This window comes from Geotrypetes seraphini, chromosome 12 (assembly GCF_902459505.1).
Source record: "Geotrypetes seraphini chromosome 12, aGeoSer1.1, whole genome shotgun sequence".
NCBI classification, from domain to species: Eukaryota; Metazoa; Chordata; class Amphibia; order Gymnophiona; family Dermophiidae; genus Geotrypetes; species Geotrypetes seraphini.
In genome coordinates this window covers 77,040,362-77,062,266 of record NC_047095.1, presented here as the reverse complement: position 1 = coordinate 77,062,266, position 21,905 = coordinate 77,040,362, and the positions used below count along the sequence as shown (strand labels likewise).

Below are 21,905 nucleotides of genomic sequence, written 5' to 3'. Positions count from 1 at the left end.
TCAGTTGAAGACCAGTCTGCTTCTGCTCCACGCAGGCAGAGCCTAACCCTAGAATTGAGAAGTTCTGAAAACCGAAGATGAAACAGAAAAAAAATCCCTGAATAAAAGAAAAAAGGCAGAGCAGGACAGAAACACTCCTTCAGGCTCGCATTCAGAAAAGAAAACTATAGGTAGCAGTAGAGCTTAGTGAAGTAGTAAGGTTATGGAAAAAAATTTGAGTGGATTCTTTCTGCAGAGGTTCATGGCCATAGGGAGATTACTCACTTGTCCAGAATGACATGCCTATTGCTCTGGAAATAAAATTAAGCTCTGGAATTTGTTCCTGGAGAATGCAGTTAGTGTAGCTAAGTTTGAAAGAGGTTTGCTATTATTTAGGTTTCTGAAAGATGCTTGTGTCCTGAATTGGCCACTGTGGAAACAGGATACTGGGCTAAATGGATCATTTGCCCCAATATGGCTATTCTTGTGTTCTATTTGCTTTCTTAGCTACTGCTGCACACCAAGCAGAGTTTCAGCTTATCATCAGCTATGACACTTAGATCCTTTTCCTGGGTGGCAACTTGTAATAGAGAACCTTACATCATATGGTTACAGCTTGGGTTCCTTTTCCCTGCATGTATAACTGCACAAGCAAATTTGAGCCTAGCAAATCAGTTTCTGAATGAGCTACTGCTGATCTGAGAGAGAGTTCCCACACTCTGCTCCTGCTCCACCAAAAATTCACTGAAGACAATATTGGAGGGAGTAGGAAAGGAGAAATGAGTGGTCTCAGCTGCTAGACTAAATACCATTAAAACTTGAGGGTTGTTAGGCAGTGAGAAATTTTTTGAATCACCATAAACCCCACATTTATTCTGGTTATCAGATGATGGCACTCACCTGGTGTTTTGGAAGGAGTTTTACTAGTGCTGTGTGATCTATTGGCAACTTTCATGGGTGAGCTTATGCTGTTGTTTGCAGATGTGGTCACTGCTGTGGAGCTACTGTTTTCTTTTGCCTTCCTCTGCCACCGAGCCAGTGGTGCATTGGTGATGGGGGTATCCAGCCTAAGGATACTATTAATATCATTTTCAAACACAAACTGTGCCATGATTTCAGACCTGTAAAGAAAACTTGATGTGACTATTCTACAATAGCCCAAGGACTTGAGGTACTTTCTGAGGTACTCTACGACTACTACTAATCATTCCTATAGCACTGCTAGACGTACACAACATGCCGCACATTTAAGAGACAGTCCCTGCTCAGTAGCGCTTACTATCTAGTCAAACAGGATAAGTAGGGGGTTAGGGAGTTTCTCAGGCACTGGTACTTTACAAGTTGAGTGGGGGTTAGGAGTTAAAAGCAACCTCGAAAAAGTGGGCTTTTAGCCAGGATTTGAATATCATCAGGGACAGAGTTTGACATACTGACTCGGGCAGTCTGTTCCAGGCATATGATGCAGCAAAAGAGAAGGAATGTAGTCTGGAGTTGACAGTAGAGAAGGGTACAAATAAGAGAGACTTGCCCGATGAACAGAGTATAGGGAGAGAGAAGAGAGAGATTTGAGCTGCAGAGTGAATGCACTTGTAAGTCAATAAGAGGAGTTTGAACTGAATGCAGAAATGGATAAGGAGTCAATTAAATAACCTGAGGAGAGGAATAATGTGAGCATAGTGACTGGCAGAATACAAGTCATGCAACAGAATTTTGAATGGATTGGAGGGAAGAAAGATGGTTACATAGAAGACCTGTGATAAGCAAGTTGCAGTAGTCTAGGCAACAGGTGATAAGAGTGTGGAGAAGGTTTTTGTTAAGAATGTGTTTATGAATGTAAAATTTTATGGAAACAGCTTAGAGTTTAGGCATTATATAAAATTTTTAAATAGTGTGCTCAGAGAGGAAGGGTTAGATTTTAGAGATGTTATAGAGACAGAAACTACAGGTTTTGGAGGTCTGCTGGATTTGTGCAGAGAAAGAGGAGTCAGATGTCATAGATGACTCGGAGGTTACGAGCTGACAAGACAGAGAGGATGAGATTTATCCACAGAGAGCAGGGGGGAGAGGAGAGGTAAGTTTAGGTAGAAGGATAAATAGCTCAGTCTTGGTTATATTTAGTTTTAAGTGGCAGTGGAACATCTAGGTAGCAAAGCAAAGCAGACAGACTCTGGCCTGGATTCCTATAGAGATTTCTGGTATAGGGAGATAGATCTGAAGTTATCAGCATAGAGGCGATATTGAAAACTATGTGAGGAGATCAGAGCACCAAAGGAATGAGTATAGATGGAGAGGAGAGGTTCCAGAACAGAACCCTGAGATATTCCGACTGATAGTAGGTTAGCAATGGAGGAGGATCCACCACTGCATATAGTGAGAGAGAACCAAGAAATAACAGAGTCCTGAAATCCAAGTGATGACAGGGTATCAAGAAGAAGGTAGTGGTCTACAGAGTCAAAAGCAGTGAACAGATAGAGAAGGATGAGGATAGAAGCCTTTGGATCTGTCTAGGAACAGGTCATTGAAGACTTTAAAAAGGCAAATTTTGTAGAGTAAGGGGGCAAAAGCCTGATTGAAATGGATCAAGAATAGCTAGGGATGACAGATCATCAAGGCAACAGCAGTGAACAGCATATTTAAGTAGCTTGAATAAGAAGAGGAGGGAGATGAGGTGCTAGTTGGAAGAGCAGGTAGAGTCCAGTGAAGTTTTTTTGAGGAGTGGTGTAATTACAGCATGTTTAAAGACATTGGGGACAGTTACAGTGGAAAGTGATATATTGAGGTGTGACAGATGGAAGGGATGACAGAAGGAGAGATAGCGCTGAGTAGACAGGTCAGAATTGGATCAGGTAGTAAATTTGGAGGAGAAAGGAGTATGTGAAGTTTCCTCTTCAGTGATTTCAGGAAAGGAAGAAAAGGCGGTGGGACTGAAGGAGGGTTGACAGAGTGGGCTGGGGGAGGGAGAGGTGACTTGATTGAGAACGCAAGGTTAACACAGCCATAGTCTAGAGCAGGGGTGTCCACACTTTTTGGGCTTAAGAGCTACTTTTAAAATGACCAAGTCAAAATGATCTACCAACAATAAAAAATTTTTAAACACACAAAGCACACTGAAAGGCAGAGAAAATGTTAATTATCATTCATATTCTGGGGGTTTATTCAAAGAGGTCAAGGCAGATGACTCTGCAATGTCAGCTCAATAACAACAATACAAAAATATACAAATATAACCCCTCCCTCTTTACTAAACCGCGATAGCAGTTTTTAGCTGAGGGAGCTGTGCTGAATGCCCCGCGCTGCTCTCAACGCTCATAGGCTCCTGCGCTAAAAACCGCTATTGCGGTTTAGTAAAAGAGAGCCATAGTGCAAAATATAGACAGCAGATATAAATTCTCAAAATGGACACATTTTGATCACTAAATTGAAAATAAAATCATTTTTCCTACCTTTGTTGTCTGGTGATTTCATGAGTCTCTGGTTGCACTTTCTTCTTCTGACTGTGCATCCAGTATTTCTTCTCTTCTTTCAGCCTCCTGTATGCTTCCTCTCCTCCAGACCTCATTCTTTCCCCAACTTTTTCTTTCTATTTCCCTGCCCCCTTCTTTCTTTCTCTCTCTCTCTCCATGCCCCCTTTCTTTCTGTCTCCCTTCTTTCTTTGTCTCCCTGCCCCCCCTTTTTTCTGTCTCCCTGCCTACCCTCTTTCTTTCTTTCTCTCTGCCCTCCCCCAAGCTTCTAGGTTTGCCGCCGCCATTGGGGGAACAGGCCCCCAAGCCACCGCTGCCCCAAGCTCTCCCTGCAGAAGCGTCGCGCTGACCAGCATTCCACTCCCCAACGTCAATTCTGATGTCAGAGAGGAAGTTCCGGGCCAGCCAGGCAGCAATTGGCTGGCCCAGATCTTCCTCTCAAACGTCAGAATTGACGTCGGGGATAGAAATGCTGGTTGGTCCAACACTTCTGCAAGGAAAGCTTGGGGCGGCGGTGGGGGACGTCAGGGAGAAGAAGGCTGATCGGCCCAGTAGATCGGGACGGCAACACAAGACTCAGAGCCCGGGATGGGCTCCGCGATCGACTCGCGTTGTCTTCCCGATCAACGTATTGGGCACCCCTGGTCTAGAGGGAAAGCGATGGAGTTGCTGGAGGGGAGTACACTGTATAGAGTTTAGTGCGCCAAAGAGACAGCGAGGCTTGGAGCAGAGAGTTAGTCAAATGGGTATAGTACTGTAGTCTTATTTGGCAAGTGAAAGAGACTGGAAAGAGGTCAGGAGGAATTTGAAATGTATGAAGTCAGCATGAGTGTGGGATTTGCGCTAATAAAACAAAAAAGACAAACTACTTCACCGTACTGTCATCAAAAGACCAACATCGAAAAGTGGGGCGATATAATTGTCTCCTATTAAAAAAATATTTATAATTTATTTCACAAACTGTATAAGTACTTTCCACAGAGACAAAAATATGCTAGCTAAAACATATCAAAAAATTTTCAAAAGTGTTCAATGGAATGTGGAGGGGCCTCAGACTCCCCTTCCCAACTCATAATAGGGCAGCAAATACTGTCCAATTCAATGCGTTGTCTTGTCCATCACCTATCCACCACCTTCCTCCAACCAAAACTTAAGTATGCAGCCAATTGATTCCAATGTTAAGATTTAATCAAAATAGGAACTTAACTTTTAATCAATGAACCTCTGACCTCAATGGGGCCTGTTTCGTCCTTAGCTCTTTCAGATCAGGAACTAAGCAATCCCCATATAGCCATGTTCCAAATCACACAAAATTAAACAGGAAAATCTACAGTGCATACTGGTCAGCCGCTGCCGCTTTAAAGGGCGGTGGGGGGGGGGGAGGATCAGTCGGAAAGTGCTGGTGTCCTGCTTCTCCCCAGCCTCCTGCTGGTGTCCATTTAACTCATTTCAGCAGCCTGCAGAGAGGATCGCTTGTGCTAGCCTTCAAAGCTCTTTCCTCTGCTGCAATCCAGCCTCCTGTACGTTTCCTCTCCTCCAGACCTCATTCCCTCCAACTTTTTCTTCCTCTCTCCTTGCCCTCCTCCCCTTTCTTTCTTTCTCCATGCCCCCTTTCTTTCTTTCTTTCTGTTTCCCTTCTTTCTTTCTTTGTCTCCATGACCCCTTTCTTTCTGTCCCCCCTTTCTTTATTTCCCTTCTTTCTTTGTTTCCCTTTCTTTCTGTCTCTCTGCCCCCTTTCTTTCTTTCCTTCCGTTTCCCTTCCTTCTTTCTGTCTCCCTGCCTGCCCCCTTTCTTTCTTTCTTTCTCCCTGCCCGCAAGCCACTGCTGCCACAATCGGGGAACAGGCCCCCAAACTGCTTGCCGCCAAGTTGTGAGCTGCCCCCTACTTCCCGAAGCGGTAAACAGAAGCGCCGGTCCAACCAACCTTCCCCCTGATGTCAATTCTGACGTCAGAGAGGAAGTTTAAGGCAAGCAAGGCAGCAATTGGCTAGACCACAACTTCCTCTCCGATGTCTGAATTGACGTCGGCGTGGGGGGGGGTGTGTGTGGAGGAATCTGGTTGGCCCGGCGCTTCTGTTTACCGCGTCGGGAAACCAAATGTCCATGGAGAAGCAGGTAGAATGCGAAGGCAACGCAAGTCCATCAAGGAGCCCAGGATGGGCTTCGTGATCGACTTGCATTGCCTTCGCAATCTACTGGTCGATCATGATCGACCTTTTGGGCACCCCTGGATTAACACATCCAACTCTGCACTTCCGGGTTGTTTTCTGCTGAGGCCATCAGATTCATCTATGGACACCCCCCCCCCCCACTGCCAAACAATGGAATTGAATACATGAAGGGGATAGTGACCATTCCCCCGAGACTTTGTTGAGAGTCTGCCAACTGAGAAAGTCAGCCTGCACATTTTCCACTCCCGCTGTATGTGCAGCCAAGAGAGCCTGCAAATGAGCTTCTGTCCACTGAAAGAGGAGTTGAATTTCTAGGCATAGTGGGGTGCTTCTGGTGTCTCCTTGCCTGTTGATAAGACTACCACTGTTGCATTAACAGAGAAGACTCAGACTGCCTTACTTTCCAGAGACTACCATGAAAAGGCGGTAGGCTGAGAGAGGGCCCCACTCAACAGAGAACAGTGGGAAGTAGGCTGAGGAGGATCAATATTGAGCTCCTTAAGAGATCTGCAGCAGACTTAGCCTACAAACAGAGGGGTCTTCACCCTGGTCTACAGCAGCACTCAAACCCTGATACACTTTGCCCAGTGTTGCATCATTTCTGACCAAAGCTTCATCCTGGGAAAAAGAGGATAAGCGTCCAGATCATCATCTTCAGGGACCCGTCCGACCAGCTGTCAGTGTCCGGGGAGAGACACAAACCTCTGTGGAGAAGCAGATGCTAAAACATGGGGAGGTTGCCCAGATGGTCACCCTCTAGCTAACCCAGAAGGTGCACCAGCGCCGCCAATATAAGCTTGCAAGAGCAAGTTCACAAAGTCAGCCGTAAAGGGCACAGAGGACCGAGAACCTCCTTCAAGAGGAAGATTAGAGCGCTTTCTTTTCGCTTTGGAGCCATCTCAACCTTTATTAGGTACTGGCGCTGCATCACAGGACCCCCAAGAGGGTAAAATCATCCCCTAACCGTCCCAACAGTCATTTGGCAGCATTAATAAGGTGGTCAGTCCCAATAGCCCGGGCGTGGGATTTTTTCATCATTTAGCGGATCTTTTGTCAGTCTATGGAGATGTTCCCCTGGTGGTGGGGGGTGATTTCAATGAGGTGGCGGATCCTCTTTGGGATCGCTCGTCTGGGGTGGGGAGGGAGTCTCGGAAATCTGCTACTGGAATTGCAATTCTTTGTGCCTCCCTCGACTTGGTGGACGCCTGGAGAGTCTTGCATCCCCTGGAGAAGGATTTTACTCACGTTTCTCGAGCCCATGCTTCTTTATCCCGTATAGACTATATTCTTTGTTCCCGCTCTTTGTTTTCGGAGATTGTAGATTCTAAGCTGGGACCTATAGAGGTCTCTGATCATGCATGGGTGGCGCTTGTCTGGCAGTTATCTCGGACGCCAGGGACCCCTCGTGGTTGGCGCTTTCCTAGCCATCTTTATCGTGACAGCAACTTTCATGAACATTTGGTAGCCCGGTGGCGCTCTTTTCAGGATACTAATGTGGCTCATTTTGCCACTCCTTCGTTAGCTTGGGAAACGGCAAAGGCTGTCCTTCGGGGTGAGATTATATCTTATGCTAGTTTTCAGCGTAAAGCGCGCCAGCGAGAGCTGCTTCGGCTGGAGAGACTGGTTTCTTCTCTCCGTCGACGTTATAGCAGTACCCGGGCACTCCCAGATCGTGCTCGATTGTTGGAGGCCCAGTGTTCGCTTAATTCTCTGTTACACCAACACGCTCGTCGGTCTATGGAGCATTATAGGTTTCATCTTTATCGTTTTGCGAATAAGAGTAGCAAACTTCTTGCAAAGTTAGTTCGGCAGCAGCGGGGTAGCACGCGTATTGCTTCTCTTCAGACGCGGGACTCGGAGATAGTGCATACTGATAGGGACATTAATAGGGTTTTGCGAGATTTTTTTGAGCATCTATATTCTGCTCCCTCCGACCCTCCGCTAGATGGGGCGGTATATTTAGCTGGTCAGGATCTCCCGACTCTTTCAGCTTCCTCTCAGGCGCAGTTGGAGGCTGAGTTTACAGCTGAGGAGATTGAGCGGGCAATCCAGTTGAGCGCATTGGGTAAGTCTCCTGGCCCGGATGGTCTACGTAGTGAGTTTTATAAGATTTTGCGAGCTGAGGTGGCGCCTTTGTTGGCTTTGGTGTTTAATGAGGCGGTTGGGTTGGGGGTGCTTCCTCGCCACTTGAATGTAGCTCAGCTCATCGTTCTGTTGAAACCTGGGAAGGATCCGAATAGACCCGAGTCGTACAGACCGATTTCTTTGTTGAACTTTGAGGCTAAATTTTTCGCTAAAGTTTTGGCTACCCGTCTTGCCTTGGTACTCCCGAGTCTTATTTCCGATCAGCAGGTTGGCTTTGTGAAGGGCCGCGCGATTGCTAAAAATGTGCGCCGTATTTTGGCGGCTCTGGAACGGACTGCACAGGATCAGGTGCCTTCTTTGATAATCAGCTTTGACGCCGAGAAGGCCTTTGACCAGGTGGATTGGGCTTTCTGTTTGAGGTCTTGCGAGTGTATGGTCTAGGCCCTTGGTTTATTCAGGTGGTGCGGACTCTTTATGCAGATCCGGTGGCCTGTGTGTGGGCCAATGATATTCTTTCCGATCCTTTCCCAATTTGTAGGGGTACTCGCCAGGGTTGTCCCCTTTCGCCTTTGCTATTTATCTTGACCTTGGATCCTCTTATTCGGGATGTTCAGGGTAACCCGGACATCATGGGAATGGTAGTGGGGGCTCATCATTTTAAACTGGCGGCTTTTGCCGATGACCTTTTGGTCTATTTGACGGATCCTCGGTTCTCCCTTCCTGCCCTCTTGGAGTGTTTTCGCGAGTATGGGGATTTTTCTGGTTTCCGTTTGAATCAGCAGAAGTCGGAGGCTTTGGCGTTCCCGGACTCTTTGCGGGTGGATTGGGGACCGGATTTTCCTTTGCTTTGGGCGGGTCACTCTTTTAGGTACCTTGGTATTTTGTTGTCCATGGATGTCTCCGCGTTGTACCGTTTGAATGTTGATCGTTTGTTGCAGGAGACTAAGGGGCTCTTGCGTCGCTGGTTGAATCTTCCTCTTTCATTAATGGGCCATGTTCATCTCTTTCGAATGATTATCTTCCCTAAATGGTTATATGTCTTGCAAACGCTTCCTTTGTTTCTTTTGAAAAAGGATCTCCTGAGTCTCCAGAGATTGGTGATCTCATTTTGCTGGGGAGGCAAGAAAGGTAAAATGCATCGTTCTTTTCTTCAAGGGTCCTGGGCAATGGGTGGTTTGGGTCTTCCCTCAGTTTATCTGTATAATTTGGCTTGCTTGCTTGCTTCGGCATGTCCAGGATTGGCTTTTTATCAGCTCTCAGTATACTGATCGGGAGTTGGAGGTTGATTATTTCTTTCCGTGGGCTCTGCCTTATCTTTTACATTGGGATGGGAAGGAGCGGTTGGGCCCTGGGGCCCGTAGTTGCTTGGTGGAGCCGCTCCGTCGGGCTTGGAGACGTGTTTCTCAGTTTTGGGGTCATTCGCCTTTCAGTTCTGTTTTGCTGCCCATAGTGGGCAATGCGGCCTTTAGTCCTGGACAGGAAAATGTTGTTTTTAAACGTTGGGCGCGGAAAGGGCTCCGTTGTTTGGAGCAATTTCTACAGACGGATGGCAGCGCTGTTCCCTTTTTGACTCTCCAGGCGTCCTGGTCCTTGGGTACGACGGATCATTTTGCTTATATGCAGCTTTCTCATTATGTAGCCTCTTTGCCCAGGGACTCTTTGACTCAGTCTTTTGCTGTCACTTTGCATGAATTTTTCTTTGATGCTCAGTGGGATTGGCTTTCTATTTCTCAATATCATCGTAGATTGGTGGCTTTACAGCCTAGGCGGGATTACCAGTGGCTCTTGACTTTATGGGCCCGGGACCTGGGATGTCGTCCACGGGTGGCGTCTTTGGCTCCTTTGGTGCGACAGATTCCTCGGGTGGTGCAGAGCGCTGAGCTCCAGGAATGTCAATTTCGGGTTCTCCATCGGGGTTATGTCTCCCAGCAACAGGCCTTTTATTTTGGGTGTGCCCCTACAGCTATTTGTCTGAAATGTCGCCGGGTTGCTAACTCTCTGGCACATGGGGTGTGGTTGTGTGCCTCTATTTCTGCCTTTTGGTTGGAGGTCCGGAGTTATTTGGAATCTTTGGTGGGTTATCAGCTCCCCTCGTCGGTGGAAGGGACTATTTTTTTGGCGGATGGTTATTTGGGAGGACTTTCTGCAGGCGACAGTTTGCTTATTCGTAAGGGTTATATTGTGGGGAAGAAATGTATTCTTAATCATTGGCTTCAGGACTCCCCACCCACCATCTGGTATTGGCGCAATAAATTTCATCTTTAATGGTCTGGGAGTCCATGTCCGCTCGGTTTTCTAGATCTCGGAGCAAGCTTTTTCTGTCCATTTGGGCTTCCTATTTGGATACTTTGCCCCCTATGATAAAAAGCCAGGTGGTCAATCGATTGCGGAAGCCAGTAGTCCCCGTATTGCCAGTGGGTTGAGGGAGGGGTTTTGGGGGTCTTGGGTTGGGGTGGGTGGGTTGCTTTTGGGATTGGATCTGGAGGGCTCCAGGCTATCAGAACACAGGCCTGGACTCTCAATGTTGTCTAGGGTCTCTTGTTGGGTGGTTGCCTTTTATTTTGTATTGAAAAAATAATTGCGATTCCTATGTTATGTGTGTATTTTCTGCTCTTGTGAATAAACAGTTTATACAAAAAAAAATAAGGTGGTCAGAGGTTGAACCTGAGGTCACCGGCATCCCCAGCATGGGAATATTCAGGTGACCAACCAGCACAAACTTCGCATGAATTCATCTCATTGGAGTATGAGGATTCCATCCCTAGTGGTTAGAATAAAAAACAAGGCTCTTTGAAGAAGTTTGAGAACTTAAGAATTAAAATCGGGAAAAATCCAAGATAGTGACAACCAGGATTTCCCGCTGAAAAACAGCTGTAACTCTACCAGAGGACCTAAAAAACTAGGGGATTCTAGGATTGCTGGGGTGAGGGAACAAGGCTACAACAAAATATAACCTTAGAAACAACAGTTTCAGACTGCCCCCAAATTGCCCTCTGGGCTAAAATAGCTCTACTCACAGACCAGACGCTGAGAAGACGTGCTACAGCCTGCCACAGCTCCTCTCAGGGTAACTGGAAATAGGAGAGGACCTGTGCCAATCTTCTGACTTCAGCTGCCAATCAGGCCAGAGCCTGACTGAGCCTCATCCACTGGGACTTCCAAATGCCGCGAAGAGGAAGGAGGAAAGTGCAGCCAACAGTGTGCGCTCTGAAGAAATGCAATTGGTGCTGCTCCTCTCATGCAGGCTAGGCAGGGTTCAGAGGAGAGCGACACGTCTGATAAAAGGTATGGAAAACCTTTCATACGCTGAGAGATTGGAGAAGCTGGGTCTCTTTTCCCTGGAGAAGAGGAGACTTAGAGGGGATATGATAGAGACTTACAAGATTATGAAGGGCATAGAGAGAGTGGAGAGGGACAGATTCTTCAAACTTTCGCAAAATAAAAGAACAAGAGGGCACTCGGAAAAGTTGAAAGGGGACAGATTCAAAACGAATGCTAGGAAGTGAAAAGAAACAGTAGGGACAGCAAAGAGCAGAAAGTCCAAAAAAGTAACTCGAAGAGAACTCAAATGTATGTATACCAATGCTAGAAGTCTAGGAAACAAAATGGGGGAACTAGAGACAATAGCAAGAAATGATAAGTTGGAAATCATTGGCATAACAGAAACATGGTGGAATGAAGAAAACAAAAGGGACACAGTACTTCAGGGATACAAACTATATAGAAGAGATCGAGTAGGGCAGAAAGGTGGAGGTATTGCCCTATATGTTCAGGAAGGAGTAGAATCTGTTGAAGTGGCTACGACGGAAACGAAAGAGAAGCTAGAGTCCCTCTGGGTCAAGATTCCTGGCCAAAACAGTGCAGACACGAAAATTGGCCTTTTCTATCGTCCCCCGGGACAGGCGGATGAAACTGACTCTGAAATGATAGAGGAAATCAAACGAGAATGCAAGACGGGCAATGTAATAATATTGGGAGACTTCAATTTCCCGAGGATAGACTGGAAACTAGGAACCTCCAACTGCGGCAATGAGGTCAAGTTCCTGGAGGCGCTAGGGGATTGCTTCCTGGAACAAATGGTAAAAGAGCCGACAAGAGGCAACGCCACCCTGGACTTGGTGCTAAATGGCCTCACGGGACCGACAAAAGAAGTAGAAGTTACGGCACCGCTGGGGACGAGCGATCACAATGTGATCATCTTTAAGCTTGACATCGGGAATAGAAAAAGTGCCAAAACCTTAACCAAAACCTTTAACTTTAAAAAGGGCAAATACGATTGCATGAGAGCCATGGTGAAACAACGACTCAAAAAAAAGGTGGATAAACTTGAAACAGTAGAGCAGGCATGGTCCCTACTGAAAACAACTATCACAGAAGCACAAAACCTATACATTCCGAGGATCTCCAAAGAAAGGAGAACAAAGGGTAAGGGAGAACCAGCATGGCTTACCAGACAGGTGAGGGAAACCATACAAGAAAAGAAGGACTCTTTCAAAAAATGGAAACACATGAAAACAACCGAAGCATGGAACAAACATAAAGATGATCAGAAGAAATGTCACAGGGCGGTGAGGGATGCCAAAAAGGACTATGAAGAAAAAATAGCGCAAGAGGCCAAAAACTTCAAGCCCTTCTTTAGATATGTGAAAGGAAAAAAACCCGCAAAAGAGGCGGTGGGACCCCTGGACGATCAGGGAAGAAAAGGGTACATTAAGGAAGATAAACAAATTGCGGACAAACTAAATTCCTTCTTTGCGTCCGTCTTTACGGAGGAGGATACCGCAAAAATACCAGAAACTGTGAAAGTGTTTAGTGGAGTAATAGAAGACATCCTCACCACAGTTGAAGTAGATTTGGACCAGATATACTACCAGATCGACAAACTTAAAAGTGACAAATCCCCTGGACCGGATGGAATTCACCCGAGAGTCTTAAAGGAATTGAAGGTTGAAATCGGAGAGTTATTGCAAAAACTCGCCAATCTGACAATCAGAACTGGACAGATACCAGATGACTGGAAGATAGCGAACGTCACGCCAATTTTCAAAAAGGGATCAAGAGGAGAACCGGGCAACTACAGACCTGTGAGCCTTACGTCTGTCCCTGGAAAGATGGTTGAAGCACTGATCAAGGATAGCATAGTCCGGCACTTAGATATACACGAATTGCTGAAACCCAGTCAAAATGGGTTCAGGAAAGGGAAATCATGTTTAACGAATTTGCTTCAATTTTTTGAGACCGTGAACAAGCAAATTGATAGTGGAATGCCGGTGGACATAATATATTTGGACTTCCAGAAGGCATTCGACAAAGTTCCGCATGAAAGACTTCTCAGGAAACTACAATGCCATGGAATAGAGGGAGATATACACAGGTGGATAGGCAAATGGCTGGAAAACAGGAAGCAGAGAGTGGGCATAAATGGGAAGTTCTCAGACTGGGAGAAAGTGACTAGTGGTGTGCCCCAGGGCTCGGTACTTGGGCCGATCCTATTTAACATTTATATCAATGACCTTGAAGACGGAATATCCAGTGAGATCATTAAGTTTGCAGACGACACAAAGCTATGCCGGACAATCAGAACGCAGAAAGATAGCGAAGAACTCCAGAGCGACTTGTATCAGTTAGAGAAATGGGCAGAGAAATGGCAGATGAAGTTCAACGTGGAGAAATGCAAAGTAATGCATTTAGGCAGTAAGAATAAGGAACACGAGTATAGAATGTCAGGAGCAACTCTGGGTAAGAGCGAACAAGAAAGGGACCTGGGTGTACTGATAAATAGGACCCTGAAGCCGTCGGCACAATGTGCGGCAGCGGCAAAGAAAGCGAACAGAATGTTAGGAATGATAAAGAAAGGAATCACGAGCAGATCGGAGAAAGTCATAATGCCGCTTTATAGAGCAATGGTCAGACCACACTTGGAATACTGTGTCCAACATTGGTCTCCCAAACTAAAGAGGGATATAAAACTGCTGGAGAGGGTGCAGAGACGAGCAACGAAGCTAATAAGAGGTATGGAGAACTTGGAATATGAGGAACGACTCAAGAAACTAGGACTGTTCTCCCTTGAGAAGAGGAGGCTGCGAGGGGACATGATAGAGACGTTCAAAATACTGAAAGACATCGATAAAATAGAGCAGAAAAACAAATTATTTACACTGTCCAACGTGACACGGACAAGAGGACATGGTTTAAAGCTAAGGGGGGACAAGTCCAGGACAAATGTCAGGAGGTTCTGCTTTACGCAGCGAGTGGTGAACGCCTGGAATGCTCTTCCACAGGAGGTTATTAAGGAATCCACTATGCTAGGATTCAAAGGCAAATTAGATGCACATCTCCTTATGAGAGGCATAGAGGGATATGGGTGGTAAAACTACATCAGGTGTATACCTGACTGGGCCTCCGCGTGTGCGGATCGCCGGACTCGATGGACCATGGGTCTGATCCGGTGATGGCAGTTCTTATGTTCTTATGTTCTTTACCCAACGTGTGGTGGACACCTGGAATGCACTTCCAGACGATTTAATAGGGCAGAGTACGGTACTGGAGTTTAAGAAAGGATTGGACAATTTCCTGCTGGAAAATATGAAGGTTTCTGCAGCCAGAGTCAAGGTTCCCCACCTCTATAAACCCCTTTCCCTGCATTTTTTGTATTTAAGCCCCCTGGGCCATTTTGGTGCGATTTTGCTGGCAGCAGACATCTTGGATTCTGAACGATTTTCTTTTTCCTAAAGCCTCTATCTGCCTCAAAACCCTTCAATTTCCCTTAAAATCAATGGGGATGGATCCCTCTGGCCTCCTACCCCTGTATCGATTTTAAGGGAAATTGAAGGGTTTTGAGGCAGATAGAGGCTTTAGGAAAAAGAAAATCGTTCAGAATCCAAGATGTCTGCTGCCAGCAAAATTGCACCAAAATGGCCCAGGGGGCTTAAATACAAAAAATGCAGGGAAAGGGGTTTATAGAGGTGGGGAACCTTGACTCTGGCTGCAGAAACCTTCAAAACTCACTTTTGGAGAACTTTCCCCACCTCATTTTCTCTCCTTAGACTGCCTTACTCATTGTATCATGTGCCTCTCTGCTTCAGCTTAGGAGTGTAGCTGGAACAAATGGAGAACTCTGCCTCACAGGTTTGCAGGATATACTTGGTCTTCGAGCTTCCAGTTGGACCAATGTCAGACAGCCTCAACCCCCAGAAAACCTCACGATGCAAAGGGGCAGAGGACGACACAATCGGCCCACTACTAATCCTGGCCGAGCTAGGAAGGAGCCAAACATCCTGCACTCAAGTTCGTGTATCGTAACAACATTATAAAAGCTCTTAAATCATAGCTCATGTATTGTAACATCATTACCGAAGCTCATATATAACGTCATTATAAAAGCTCTTAAGTTATATAGCTCATGAATTTTTAACACCATTACTGAAATTTATGTATCGTTAACACCGTTATAAAAGCTTATGTAAACCACTCTGAATTGACTACCCAGTCATTAAGATCGGAATAGAAGATTATATTGTTGAAAATGTTATTTCCTGAATAATACTACTGTTTGTATTGGTTTCTTACTGCTGGAATAATAAAAATCATTTAAACATAAGATCGGAATAGAAGCTTTCGATAAACAATGCGAGCAGCTACTCAGGGGACGGCCTCCAAGCTCTAAAAAAAATACAAAAGAAGGCTAGCTAGCTAGATGTCCACGAAGGCTGATCCTACTAGAAACAGACTTCCGCAGCAAGTCTGCATCTTCTCCTAGGCAGAGTTCCCAACAAGTGGGAACTCTGGGCACTGAACCTCCAACTGAACAATTAGAAAAAAATACCTCAAAATAATAAAACCACAAAGCACAACAGAAACACTTCTAAGCAACTTGCTTGCAAAAAAAAAAAAAAAAAAACCTGAGGGCAGGAGGTGGAGTTGAAAACATGATTGACAGATTTCTGCAAACAACTTGCAAGTTCTCAGAACCTACAGTTCAGGAACACTACACATTGCACTAAAACTCTAATTAGTGAGGCTTCAGGGAGATAAAAGATTATGCATAACATAACAAAATGAAGGGGTTCAGATTTGGAGGGATAGTTAAGGGCTCTCCTCAGAAATAGGCTCAGGGCTAGACAGATTGAGAAAAATCTTTACCTCCCCTCTCCCTAAGATACAGATGAGAGGGGTGTAAGCATGGTCACATATTTAGGGGGTTAAAGATGAGAATTCAGTTTCTCCTCAGGGTTACATGAGGGAAGGGTGTATTCAGCCCAATGCTGGACAGACTTGTATGGTCCAAGTTCCACACATTCAGAGAGAAAAAAGAAGAGTGGTCAAATCCAACATGGGATAACGGAACCTGAAGATGGACAGACTTGTACATCCTGTGTCCTGCACATGGCAACAGGCAGGTGAATATTTGGCATACTAAGAGTTGGGGAACTGTGCAGCTTAGGAGGGAGAAGGCATCTTGACTGGTAAGCTGAATACTGTCAGCAATACACCACATATCATGCCCATCAGGTTTGGCTGCCTAAATGGCTGGTATCACAATCAGCATATAAACATGGGTTACCTGGGTCTACACAGTGTGGTGGGTGAGACTTTGGTCACCTTGCTGGGAAGACTGGATGGACCCTAAGGGTCTTTTTCTACCATCATTTATTGTGTTACTGTGTATTTAAGAGGTCACAGATAGGAAGGATTCGGTCTCTCCCCAGGGACCCATTCAAGGGGGTTATAGATGTGGGGAGGTCGCTCAGTCTCTCCTCAGGGACCCATTTAAGAGGGGTTACTGATAGGGGAAGGGGACTCTCAGCCTCTCCTCAGGGACCCATTCAGAGAGTTACAGATGGGAGAGGGGGTTCTCAGTCTCCCCTCAGGGACCCATTCAAGGGGTTTCTGAGTCTCTCTTCAGGGATCCATTCAAGGGGGTTATAGATGTGGGGAGGTCGCTCAGTCTCTCCTCAGGGACCCATTTAAGAGGGGTTACTGATAGGGGAAGGGGACTCTCAGCCTCTCCTCAGGGACCCATTCAGGGAGTTACAGATGGGAGAGGGGGTTCTCAGTCTCCCCTCAGGGACCCATTCAAGGGGTTACAGATAAGGGAAAGGGGGTTCTGAGTCTCTCTTCAGGGATCCATTCAAGGGGGTTATAGATGTGGGGAGGTCGCTCAGTCTCTCCTCAGGGACCCATTTAAGAGGGGTTACTGATAGGGGAAGGGGACTCTCAGCCTCTCCTCAGGGACCCATTCAGGGAGTTACAGATGGGAGAGGGGGTTCTCAGTCTCCCCTCAAGGACCCATTCAAGGGGTTTCTGAGTCTCTCTTCAGGGATCCATTCAAGGGGGTTATAGATGTGGGGAGGTCGCTCAGTCTCTCCTCAGGGACCCATTTAAGAGGGGTTACTGATAGGGGAAGGGGACTCTCAGCCTCTCCTCAGGGACCCATTCAGGGAGTTACAGATGGGAGAGGGGGTTCTCAGTCTCCCCTCAGGGACCCATTCAAGGGGTTTCTGAGTCTCTCTTCAGGGATCCATTCAAGGGGGTTATAGATGTGGGGGGGTCGCTCAGTCTCTCCTCAGGGACCCATTTAAGAGGGGTTACTGATAGGGGAAGGGGACTCTCAGCCTCTCCTCAGGGACCCATTCAGGGAGTTACAGATGGGAGAGGGGGTTCTCAGTCTCCCCTCAGGGACCCATTCAAGGGGTTTCTGAGTCTCTCTTCAGGGATCCATTCAAGGGGGTTATAGATGTGGGGAGGTCGCTCAGTCTCTCCTCAGGGACCCATTTAAGAGGGGTTACTGATAGGGGAAGGGGACTCTCAGCCTCTCCTCAGGGACCCATTCAGGGAGTTACAGATGGGGGAGGGGACTTTCAGTCTCTCCTCAGGGACCCATTCAGGGAGTTACAGATGGGGGAGGGGACTTTCAGTCTCTCCTCAGGGACCCATTCAGGGAGTTACAGATGGGGGAGGGGGTTCTCAGTCTCTCCTGAGGAACACATTTACGGGGTTACAGATGGGGGAGGGGGTTCCCAGTCTCTCCTCAGGGACCCATTCAGGGGCTTTCAGTCTCTCCTCAGGGACCCATTCAGGGAGATATAGATGGGGGAAGGGGTTCTCATTCTCTCCTCAGGGACCCATTCAGGGGCTTTCAGTCTCTCCTCAGGGATGCATCCAGTAGACTTACCCTTAAGACGAGAAAAAGTCAAGGAGTAATGACGACGTTCCTCAGCTCGAACAGCTCCGGGCCGGTCAGCGCACGCGCACTTTTAAATTCCGCGCCTCGCGCTCACTCAAAGACAAACGCTGCTGAGCCGTTGTAAGACGTCGTCCCTAGACGAGCACTTCTATTGGCTGAAGCCGGAAAGAGGATTGGCTAAACTGCTACGACGCTTAAAGAGAAGGTGGAGTCAATGTTCGCGAAACGTTGCGATTGGTGCCGCTTAAATAGACGTGATTTCCGAACGGTCCTCGGCGGCCATCTTGACTATGGGCACGGTAGCTGATCTGCAAGAGGACGTAGGAAGCGGAAGTGTGGCAGTGTATGTGCTCAGGGGAAAGGAAATCCCGCCCACCCCTATCCACTTGCAACCAATGTAAATCTCCTGAGTCCTGATCCTGTCCCATCTATCTGAGATCCGGGTTTTACTTTCATTGCTTTCAATTTCTCCATTTGTCCTTTTAATGGCCACCCGAAGAGTAGGTTGATCCCTTCTGAAAGGTCACTTTGGGCAGCCAGAAAACCTAGAGACACAGATGTTTATTAGCATACGTATGCGACTCGAAGTGCCGACGTTACAGAGATATTTATACATTCTTCTGGTTATTCTAGAAAAAACTTTTCAGGTGTAACTTTTCGTAACAATCGTTGGTCCTCAGCTCAGGTCACTTATCTAGGCCCTGCAGTCTTTCTGTTAAATGTGGCTTATGCTGAAATAGCCATAAGAAGTTAGAGGCTAGAACATGAGATAAGTTAGGTCTGCAGCTAAACATAATTCAGCATTTTATTAAAGAGAAAACTTAGTTCAACACTTAGGAAAACCAGTCCCAGACTCCTTCACTTCGATAATCAAAGAATGACATGGGGAAAAAGTTATCACCATCCGCACAAGCCTCAAATAGTTCTGATTTTAAACAGAGAAAGCCCTGTCCCCTGCCTTTCCCTCCACTTCAAATCACATTGCTCTCAGGCTTTGCTTTTCACTTCCTTCCGTCTTCATCGTGGCATAGCTGGCTCCTGAAGGTAAAATAGAGCAAATGCCGAGTCTGACGCAGGCACGAGTTTTTTTACCACAGGAGCAAGACTTTTCACCGCTCCAATGGGATGGTGAAAGGTCTTGTCCCCATTCCCACGGGGCGGTGAGAGGTCTAGTCCCCATTCCCGCGGGGGGCTGAATGTTCTTGTCCAAAATCCTACGGGCGCTGAAAGGTCTTGTCCCCATTCCCAGGGGGCAGTGAAAGGTCTTGTCCCCATTCCCACGGGGCACTGAAAGGTCTTGTCCCCATTCCCACGGAGCGCTGAAAGGTCTTGTCCCCATTCCCACGGGGCGCTGAAATGTCTTGTTCCCATTCCCACAGGGCGGTGAAAGGTTTTGTCCCCATTCCCACGGAGCGCTGAAAGGTCTTGTCCCCATTCCCACGGGGCGCTAAAAGGTCTTGTCCCCATTCCCACGGGGCGCTGAAAGGTCTTGTCCCCATTCCCGCGGGGCGCTGAAAGGTCTTAGAAACATAGAACATGACGGCAGAAAAGGGCCATGGCCCATCTAGTCTGCCCATACTAATGGCCCACCCCCTAACTACCTCCATGAAGAGATCCCACATGCCAATCCCATCTTTTCTTAAAATCTGGCACCCTGCTTGCCTCAATTACCTGTTGTGGAAGATTATTCCAGCGATCAACTACCCATTCCCACGGGGCGCTGAAAGGTCTTGCCCCATTCCCATGGGGCGCTGAAAGATCTTGACCCCATTCCCACGGGGCGATGAAAGGTCTTGTCCCCATTCCCACGGGGCCCTGAAAAGTCTTGTCCCCATTCCCACGGGACGGTGAAAGATCTTGTCCCCCATTCTCACGGGGCGGTAAAAGGTCTTGTCCCCATTCCCACGGGGCGGTGAAAGGTCTTGTCCCCATTCCCACGGGGCGGTAAAAGCTCTTGTCCCCATTCCCACGGGGCGATGAAGGGTCTTGTCCCCATTCCCACGGGGCGATGAAAGGTCTTGTCCCCATTCCCATGGGGCGGTGAAAGGTCTTGTCCCCATTCCCAAGGAGCGATGAAAGGTCTTGTCCCCATTCCCATGGGGCCGTGAAAGGTCTTGTTCCCATTCCCACGGGGCTGTGAAAGGTCTTGTCCCCATTCCCACGAGGCGCTGAAAGGTCTTGTCCCCATTCCCACGGGGCGGTGAAAGGTCTTGTCCCCATTCCCACGAGGCGCTGAAAGGTCTTGTCCCCATTCCCACGGGGCCTTGAAAAGGTTCTTGTCCCCATTCCCATGGGACGGTGAAAGCTCTTGACCCCATTCCCACAGGGCGGTGAAAAGTCTTGTCCCCATTCCCATGGGGCGGTGAAAGGTCTTGTCCCCATTCCCACGAGGCGCTGAAAGGTCTTGTCCCCATTCCCACGGGGCCTTGAAAAGGTTCTTGTCCCCATTCCCATGGGACGGTGAAAGCTCTTGACCCCATTCCCACAGGGCGGTGAAAAGTCTTGTCCCCATTCCCACGGGGCGATGAAAGATCTTGTTCCCATTCCCACGGGGCGCTGAAAGGTCTTGTTCCCATTCCCACGGGGCGCTGAAAGGTCTTGTTCCCATTCCCACGGGGCTGTGAATGGTCTTGTCCCCATTCCTATGGGACGGTGAAAGCTCTTGACCCCATTCCCACAGGGTGGTGAAAGGTCTTGTCCCCATTCGCACGGGGCGCTGAAAGGTCTTGTCCCCATACCCACGGGGCGCTGAAAGATCTTGACCCCATTCCCATGGGGCACTGAAAGCTCTTGTCCCCATTCCCACGGGGCCCTGAAAAGTCTTGTCCCCATTCCCACGGGGCGATGAAAGGTCTTGTCCCCATTCCCACAGGTCGCTGAAAGGTTTTGACCCCATTCCCACGGCGTGATGAAAGGTCTTGTTCCCATTCCCACGGCGTGATGAAAGGTCTTGTTCCCATTCCCACGGGGCTGTGAAAGGTCTTGTTCCCATTCCCACGGGGCTGTGAAAGGTCTTGTTCCCATTCCCACAGGGTGATGAAAGGTCTTGTTCCCATTCACACAGGGCGGTGAAAGGTCTTGACCCCATTTGCACGGGGTGGTGAAAGGTCTTGTTCCCATCCCATTGTTCAATTCCAACCCACAATCCAGGCGTGATAGAAATCACATGCTCTTCCCCCTTAGAGTGAGAGCTAGAAACATATCCAGTTAAGTCCCAAATCCATGACAAGGATCCTGCCCAGAGGTAAAGTAAGACCAATTTTATTTATTGTATTTTGGGTTTTTTTTCCTTTTAAATTGTACTCTCCACTGCATGACTTGTGCTTATTTGTTGTATACCGCCTAGAACCATTTTTGGTCAGGCGGTATATAAAAATAAAATTATTATTATTATTACCCTTTTGTAACAGTAAGTCTCTAGTCCTTGTTTCGTAAATCTGTAAATGTTGGTCTTTGTAAAAAGCAAAAATTAAACCTATTGGTTGTATTTTATTGTTCACCACCTTGAAACTTTTTTTAGGCAATTAATCAAATTTTTAATAAAACTGGAAGCATTAGGCCATGTGACAAAGTAAGACTGTAGGGTTGATCATTTCTTGTTAAAAGAAGAGTTGGATTTTTTTTGTCAATATAAAGCTCATATCTGTAGAGCAAACAAATCTGGTTCCATCATCTGGCATAGGTAACTTGTGAGAGGTTCTTCCAAGATCCACAAATGGTTTTGAATGCAGCAATGAGTAAAGAATCAACCAATACAGCATCAAAATCATTTAAAACATAATTGAGACACTTTTCAGGACAATGGTTGCATAAGAAAAATGTGCAGCAAGTTTAAAAACTGAGCAGATCATATTCCAGACTTAAGTCCAAAATTTGGAGATGGCAGGACACTCAAAAAGAAAGTGTTTCTGGGTACCAATATGGGTATTAGAAGTCCATCAATTCTTGGATTAAGGGGAATCAGTCACATAAGACCTCAAAGAGGTACAGCTGTATAGCCAGTGAAAGCTATTTTTATATCTG

The 21,905-nt window shown here is 47.0% G+C and overlaps 1 protein-coding gene across 1 annotated transcript in view; it reads right to left on the bottom strand.

The window, feature by feature from the left end:
• CDC20 (cell division cycle 20) overlaps window positions 1-18,163 on the bottom strand; it is a 164,646-nt gene extending 146,483 nt beyond the window's left edge. The window contains exons 1-2 of the mRNA XM_033915283.1: window positions 17,871-18,163; window positions 880-1,100 (exon numbers count right to left, since the gene is read on the bottom strand). Coding sequence (XP_033771174.1) covers window positions 880-1,090 — 211 coding nt within the window. The 5' untranslated portion in view covers window positions 1,091-1,100; window positions 17,871-18,163. The remainder of the gene's footprint in view (window positions 1-879; window positions 1,101-17,870) is intronic.
• Window positions 18,164-21,905: the final 3,742 nt, after the last annotated feature.